This window comes from Ruditapes philippinarum, unplaced genomic scaffold (assembly GCF_026571515.1).
Source record: "Ruditapes philippinarum isolate M1 unplaced genomic scaffold, ASM2657151v2 ctg311_1_1_1_1, whole genome shotgun sequence".
NCBI lineage: Eukaryota > Metazoa > Mollusca > Bivalvia > Venerida > Veneridae > Ruditapes > Ruditapes philippinarum.
In genome coordinates, this window is record NW_026864451.1 from 49,088 (window position 1) to 57,731 (window position 8,644).

Here is an 8,644-nt window from a genome sequence, read left to right on the forward strand (position 1 = left end):
GGTTTTCATATAATATTTCAAGGCTTGTAGTATGTGAATCATATTTTGTCATAGTAGAACACTTTTAACCTTAGACAGTTTTTTTAGAATTATATATAATCATATTTAGTGGTAGAATAGTCCTAACCAGAGCACATTCTAAGCTCTTAACTTGCTGTAACCGAGAGTGAGTAGCTTTTGCACCAGTATAAAGCCCGGCCAATATTCTTGTCTATTCTATACAATCCGTGACTCAATTTTTGTATTTTGACAGTGGAATCAATACTGTCTGACCAGACTCTGTACTGTCAGTAGTTCGATTTTGTATTTTGACATTGGAATCCCTTAAATTTTGAACAGACTTTCGGTGACAGCAGGATAAGGTTCAATACTTTATGAATGATTTTAGAAATATCTTTTTATAATCTATATTATAACAGAAATGCATGACTGTGCACTGTGCTCAAAAACAAACCAATGGTTACAAAATTAATATTGTAAAAGATGTATTAATGAGTATCTAAAATATTATGACTATGGTTATAGTGCTTTCTTTTTTCAGTATGAAATGTTTTTTTATGTTTATAATAAGAAATTTTCTCTCTTTTTTTGGGGTCAACATGCTTTATTGCTTTTTGCATTTTATATAATATGATTTATTTTTTTATTGTAATTTTCTAATACATTTAATAAAATGAGCAAAATAACAAATCAAGCTTAACTGATTTTTCTTTAGCATTTTCAGCTTTTCCTTTATTGATAGAATCAGCTTAAATTGTTTGCTGAACTATGTTATTAACTATGTCAATCACGAATCTTGCTGATTTGTTACTCAATTTTTTATGGATTTATTTTAGTTTCTTTTTTTTCATGGATTAAATTAAAAAATAACAATTCTAACATAATATTTTTTCAGCAATTTAATGAAACATGTTTTCAAGTTATCGATGGTATTATTCTCCATTTTTAGTCATGTACACTAACTGTAAAGTACGGATGAATTTTGATTATTAATAACAAAAGATTACATTTACAGATCACAACAGGACCTTTGGTTCAACCAATTCTTAGTGACAAAATAACTCAAAGGCTTGAATCCGAAACAAAAGTAAAGAAAAAACCCATAAACCTCTCTGAATCTCTTAAAAATGAAGTTTCTAATTTGCCTGAACAACCATTGCTAGAGAAATTAGTGCATAAAATTGAAAAAGACAACGAAACAAATGACACTGTAGAGGAAACAGTTGCAGATAAGAAGAAAAATGCTGAAACAGAAAAAGACATTGATCAATCTAACACTTCTGAAATTGATGTACTTCCATCAGAAAAGAATGATCTGATTGATGGGTCTGTACTTGGAAAGGAAGAAACTAAAATATCTATTGAAGTAACGAAAGAAGCACCAGCAATACAGAATATTGAAGATGATAAGAAAGACATGAAGGAATTAGCTGCAGAGGAGGACATTGAGTGCAAGATGACAAAAACAGAGGAAGCAACAGTTAAGGAATCAGTTGTAACTGAGGAAGCAAAGAAAACAGAAGTAGTCAGTGACCAAGTTGAGGATTTTGATGCAAATATGTCGCAAGCTGTTCAGAAAACTACGGATGCAAAAACAGAGATTGAAGAAAGTATTGAGCAGAGTTCAGAAAATAAGGTAGAAAATGTTGATACTGAAAAGGAAGAGAAACTCGTTCAGTCAAATCTTACAGATGAATTGCAAGAGACAAGTGCGGACATTTCTGAAAGCAAGGAAGTCAAAACATTGATAAGTGATGTTGGGGTGTCGGAAGTTAACACAGAAAAGGCTGACAGTGAGAAAATTGAGCAGGCTATTGGTATTGACAGTAAAGAAAGTAAAACTGTTACGGAAGCTTCTCAGATTGAAAACAATACAAAGACTGCCGATCTGAAGAACACTGAAACTAAAGAAGATGTAAGCAAAACGAAGGATACAGACAAAGAAGATATACAAGTAAAGGAAAGCGACAAAATACAAGTACATGATGACAAAATACAAACAGAAAATGAAACTCAAGAAGTTGATAGTACCTTATTAGAACAAGCAGAAATTGTTCAGAAAACTGAAACAGAACAAAAACAGGAAATCGACGACAGTTTAGCTGGAGAAGATGAAGCTGCTAATAATGTTACAAAGACAGATGCTGAAAATGTTGGTAGGGATCAAAGTACAGAATTGAATGAAAATATGAAAGACGAAAAAGTGAAATCTGAAGAAAACATTGGTAAGCAAGAGGAAAAGATTGAAGATAATCAAGCCCTAGTTGAATCAAAGGAAAATTCAAATAAGATTATTGAGGTTAAAAAAGAAGAACCTGAGAATCAGGTAATGGAGAAAATAATTGAAACGCAAGAAGTACATGATCAAGTTCAAAAGGAACAAGAAGAAATTGTTTCTCAAGTAGACAATAAAAGCATATCTAAAGATGCCACTGAGACTGCTGCAGCAATGGATCAAGCAGATTCAGTTGATAAAAGTAAAGCAATTGAACAAAAAGAAAATGTTAAGATAGAAATTAAAGACACAATGATTGAAGCAGATTTGGAAAAGCAAAGTTTAGATAAGAACAAAGAGAGTGAAATTTCTGAAACAGTTCTTAAAGAGCAAGAGAATGTTGAGATTGAGCAAAGTATAAAAAATAATGAAATTGTTGAAGATAAAATTGAAAGTGTAAAAGTAGATAAAAAAGAATTAATTTTAAATAAAACTGAAGAAATATGGTCTGAAAATGAAATTGCAAAAAGTGAAAGTAATGAGGATGTTATAAGTAAAATTGCTGAATCTACTGTAGAAGAAATCAAGAAAGCCGCTATGGAAGAACTTTCTTCTGTTTTGAAAGCATCTGAAAATTCAATCCAAACTGATGCTAAAATCTCAACAGAAAAAGAGGCAAGCCCATCTCCTGTTTCAGAAGAAACAATTTCACCAGAATTAAAACCTGTCAAAAAGTCTTCAGTTCAAGATCAATCAGATTCATTAAGCGAGTCATCAGTTGATCACAAAGGAACTATAGCCAGCCAGGATGAAACAAAGTCAGAAATCGTTTCTACAGAAGCCTCTGGTTCTGCAACAGAGAAAAATCTAGAAACATCTGTTGATTTAACAGATGCTAATTCTGAAACAAAACCTGAAATATCATCTTCAGAAAGTACAGATGGTAAGACAGTATCTGAAGATGCTGCATTGAAAGCAGATGTTGACAGTCAAGCAAGCTCTGCATCTTCTGAACAAACCACATTATCTGCTGAAAGCAAGAAAGAAGAAGTATCAGTTTCAGAAACAAAGCAGACTGTTACTGGTTTGGCGGAAGGGATAGAGAAACAAACAGAAACAATTTTTACTGAACAAACATCTTCTACTGAAATCGTTTCTAAGTCAATAAATGATAAAACGGATTCTGAAATGAAAGTAATTGGAGATGGCCGAACCGAATCCCTATCTTCGGAACAAATTTCATCTGATGAGAGTAAGTCTGCGTCTTTGACTAAAGCAGCAGTATCTGAATCTGAAATTCAACAGACTGTTGAAAAAGTAAAAATCCAAACTGAGTCTGTGTCTGCAGAACAGGTATCAAATGCTGAAAACATTTCCATGTCTGCTAGTAAAGAAACAACATTTATTTCGGAAACAAAACAGATGGACACAGTAGTTGCAGAAACTAAAGAGAAAGAGAACGTATCCATATCATCAGAACAGCAATCCTCTATCAAAACTACTTCTGAAACTATGTCTGAACAGGCCGCTTCTAGTTCACAAACGAATCAGACAGGTCTTGTTACGACAGAAGCTGGAAAGAAACAAACTGAAAACATATCTTCAGAACAGATATCATCTGTGGAGAGCGATGGCGTGTCTGTGATAAAAGAGGCAGTACTTGAGTCTGAATTACAACAGGCAGAGTCGGTTTTAACAGAATCTGCGAAGAAACTTACAGTAGCCATATCTGCTGAAGGAACATCATCTGTTGAAAGCGCATCTGCGACTGAGACTATAGAAACAAAATCTGAAACTACACTTGAAAATGCAGAAATAACAGAATTTGATGGAATCACTCCTGAGACTAAAGAAACAAAATCTGAAACAAACCTTGAAAATGCAGAAGGAACAAAATCTGAGGGAAGTTTTTCTGTGACTGAGACTAAAGAAACAAAATCTGAAACAAAACTTGAAAATGCAGAAGTAATAGAGTCTGTCGAGAAAGAGGTATCAGAATCTAGAAGCATTGCATCAACTAATGAAAAGGTTTCAAGTACATCTGCAATGGAAGAGATTATGTCGTCAACAGTTTTTGAGGGTGTCGATGGCGTAATCACTAGAACAGTTACAGTTACAAAGAAACAAGAGACTGTGACAAGTGATGGAAAAGTAGTAAATGATTTAGAAGAAGTATCGACTTTGAAAACCACAACAGAGTCTTGTAACCAGGAGTCATCTAATGTAGTTGAAAGCTCGGAGTCTAGTAACGTTTCGATTACTCAGAAACAAGAAACACTTATAACAGGCGAAGAATCTGTAGGAAGTTCAGAAAGCTTAAGCATGGTTACAACGACAAAAGAAGAGCATGTTCAGGAGTCTACAAGTGTTGAAAGTTCTAATACACAGGAAGCATCTAAGGAACAGAGACAAGAGACCTTAATTGCTGGAAATATTGTATCAGATATGAAAGAGGATATAGCAATGGTTGGGGCTTCTGTTGTAGAAGAATCTCTTGTTACGTCTGCCGTTTCTAGCAGCCTAGAGATGGCAAAGGTAACTGAATCAAGAGAAACGATAAGAGAATTCATAACAAATGACCTTGATATTGAAGAAATGAAAAAAGAGCTTTTAGAAGATATGGAGATTTCTTCTGCTGACTGTGGAAAGTATCTGATGGGTTCACATGAGGATTTGTCAGCAATCAAAGAAAAGGTTGAAAAGAAAGAAGTAAGTTAGCATCACGTGATGCTGGTTTATGCTGCTGGGTGTTTTAACCTGTTCGCCATCGCTGAATATGTTAATGCGGCCTTTGTTCCTGTATCTGTAGATGTAAACAGTGTCCTTTCCAGGGTGATGTATTCATATCTCCCATACAAATGACTTGACCTTTATATAAAATCCGGTTCCCTTGGATATGACCTTGTGGTATTCCCTGTCCATGGTGTTAAAGTTTTGCAATGATGCCTTATATGTACCTATTCTATTCACAAACTCCAACCATGTTAAATGTACCAGTATTGTATTTGCTCCTGTACACAGTTTTATGAAACCTGAGCAGTGTATGCCTGTCACATCCTTAGTATAGCATCATACATTATTGTACTGTTTGATCCGTTACAGGCATGTGTATTTAAATCATACCTACAGTTTCAAAATTGGAAAAGTGAAGAGCCATTTACTATTGATAAGCTATTTTTTCTTTCAGCGTCTCACATTTGCAGATTTCAATACCCGGCATGCAGTCTGAGTGCTAGTTAGTACCTCGAGCAAACCAACAAATCCGTATCCCAACATTTCACACCCATATATTCACTTTTGATTTTGTTTTACTTATAACGGCATAGCAGTGGCGAGAACATGCCACTAAAAATGATTTAGTTTGTACCAAAACCCTGCATTTCATCCCTCTCATTCACTTTTGATTTTGTTTTACTTAGAAGACATAGCTGTGGCGAGTACGTGCCACTTAACACAATTTGGTTTGAACCAAAATCCCGCACTTCACACCTTTCAATTCACCTTTAATTTCGTATTTACTTAAAAGGCACACCAGTGGCGTGAACGTCTCACTTAAAACGATTTTGTTTGCATACTCTTTATTTGTTCCCATTCCTCTTACGTCTCTGTTTACATTCTATTGGTACTCGAAAGTATACCCAATCCCCTGTTTTACAAGTTTGCTTTAAATTACGCATGGGACTCACAGAATGAAAGTTGCATTCCTTTCCTTGATGTTCACCAATTTTTCAAAGAAGCTAACTACCTCATTTACAACTTTGCTTTCAATTACGCATTGGAATCAGTTGAATGTTTGCGGATTGGAAGTCGCTTTCTTTTTCTTGATATGTTGACCCATTTTTCCCAAAGCAGCTAAATATGCGTCTATTAATTCATTTATGAATCGTTACTTCTTGTAGTGATACAGTACTGTGTTTGTTTGTTTGATTTTTATTTTTATTGTTGATTTTTGCGCTGATTTCAACGCCATATATCGGTTGATCTACTTAACTATCTCAAAGGATAACTAACCAGTTATTTCCTATACCAAGTACAGATGTATCAACCCTTATAATTTCGAAATGAACTATGAACTACATGTATTAAACTTAATGTTCAAGATACAGTGTTTAATTATCACCCTTTAATTGGACATTATTGTATGTTTTGTAAAGTAACAAAGTTTGTGTTTCTGCTATCAGAACAAGGTATTTAAGTTTCATAATAAGTAAATTGCTATAAAATCAGGGTATTTATAAATGAGTTTTTATAATAAGTTAATAATAAATTTTATGTCTTTTCTTGACTTATCTGCATGATAATTTTAGGTTTAACTTCTTGGCATATTGAAAATATATGTAAATCAGCTAATATTTTTATGAATTTTTCAAATTGAGTGTTTCTAATTTTCTATGAAATGCATGTTAATAAAACATCAATGTTAAATAAATAATCATAAATATTGACTTTGCTCTTGAGTTCTGAATGCATTCACATACATACTAATAAGGCAAATGCAATAACTTAGCATCTAAATATAAAGATTTCAATAACAGAATATTAATATTTATTGCATGATTAATAAATTAGGATTGATATGTATTTGTTTTGGACAGGTAAGATATATAGTAACATGCCTCATTGTTTCTAAATAAACCCAATTTGTTTTGAATGTATCTATTTGATTAGCTTATTTTCTTTATAAAAATTTTCTTTATCTTGAACAACAACTTTTTATTTGTTGCAGAAATCTTCTAGTTTGTCTATAACTCCGAAGTTATTATTTATAAATTTAAGTTCTAAAATAAAAAGGTGCATATCTCAGTATTGTACCATTATAGGTTTTTTTTTCATATTATTAACTCACTAGCGGGAACCTTGAATCTCTGCTCGTCCACAGCAAATGTTGTCAAATGTTTTAATTTTCATTATTATATATAATATGTTTATATAATGGTTGATGCTTCAACAAAACAATATATTTTAGTCATATTATTACAGTTTTAATTTGATATTGATTATTTTTTTTTATTGACAGTAAAAAATATTGCTTTGATTTTTAAATAAAACTTAAACGCTTAAGTTCTTATAGTAATAATACACTTCTTTTAACACTTCTCTATATGTCAGGCATTTAAGATATCACATAAGGTTTAAATATATATTTTTTTCATAAAACTTTTACTTTTTCTCATTTTGTATTATTCATTGTCAGCGAATGGCTTAACAATTTGTATGATTTATATCAAATGCTTCACAATTTATGACTTGTATGATTTAAGCAATAAGTTTATTTCAACGATTTGCTGTATTAATATATTTTTTACCATTTGTATGATCTATTTCATATGTTTCAATTTACGATTTGTATGATTCTATAGGTTTACATTTATGATTTGTATGATTTGTTGTTAAAGAATATTTTCACGATTTGTATGATTTATTTTATTTCTTTAATTTACGATAAGTACAATTCATTCAATTTGCTGACTTTAATTTTTTAGCTCACCTGTCAAACATAATATAGTGACAGGGTGAGCTTTGCCATTTCCCCAAACCTTTTATTTTGAAAAATTTCAAAAATTTAAGAAATTAAAAAAAATTTCAACGGGAAATTTTATTTATTTAAAAATTGTTAAAAATTTTAATTAATTTTTTTGGGTTTTTGGCCAAAAAAAGAAAAATTTAATTCTTTTTCAAAAAAAACCCCAAAAATTTGTTTTGACAGGGTGAGCTTTGTTTATTTTTTCTTTTTTAAAAAACCAAAAACTAGGGTTAACCAAAAAATCTTTTGGGTTTTTCCAAAGGGAAAAAAGGGGGGTAAAAAAAGGGGGGGGTTTTTTTATTTTTTATTATATATAAAAAAAAAAAAATTTTTTTTAAAAAACCCAAAGATAAGAAAAATTTTTAATTAAAAAAATTTTTAATTTGAAAATTAATTTTTTTAAAATCCCCGGGAAAAAAAAATTAGCCCCCCTTTCTTTTTTTAAAAAAAAAAAAAAGTTTTTTAAAAATTCTTTAGTAATAAGTAAACTTCTTTTAAATTCTCAATTTTTTCAAACCCCTTTAAAATTTCCCCCTTGGGGTTAAAAATTTTTTTTTTAAAAAAAAACAAAAAAACTTTTTCCCTAAAATTTTTGTTTTAACCTTTTGGCACCCAATTTGCCTTTAACCAAATTTTTTTAAATAAAATTTTTCAAAATTCCCCCCTTCAATTTTCCTTTATTGAAATTGAAAAACAAAAAATTTTTTTTAAAAACCCAAATTTGCTGATTTAAATTTTTTTAAAAAACCTTTTTTGGGGGGAACCCTACAAAAGTTTTAAAAAAAGTTTGGGTTCAAAAGGCCCCCCCATTTATGTTTTTAAATATTTGTTTTTAAAAAAAAATTTTCCAAACGATTTTTTAAATAAAATTTTAAATTTCCCTCCTTTTTAAAAAAAACCGGGAT

At 31.2% G+C, this 8,644-nt stretch overlaps 1 protein-coding gene across 1 annotated transcript in view; it reads left to right on the forward strand.

Moving 5' to 3' along the window:
- The window catches only part of LOC132725616 (titin homolog), a 48,676-nt gene extending 43,372 nt beyond the window's left edge, over positions 1–5,304 (forward strand). The window contains exon 31 of the mRNA XM_060710761.1: positions 1,016–5,304. Within this exon, the coding sequence (XP_060566744.1) occupies positions 1,016–4,933 (3,918 nt within the window). The 3' untranslated portion in view covers positions 4,934–5,304. The remainder of the gene's footprint in view (positions 1–1,015) is intronic.
- Positions 5,305–8,644: the final 3,340 nt, after the last annotated feature.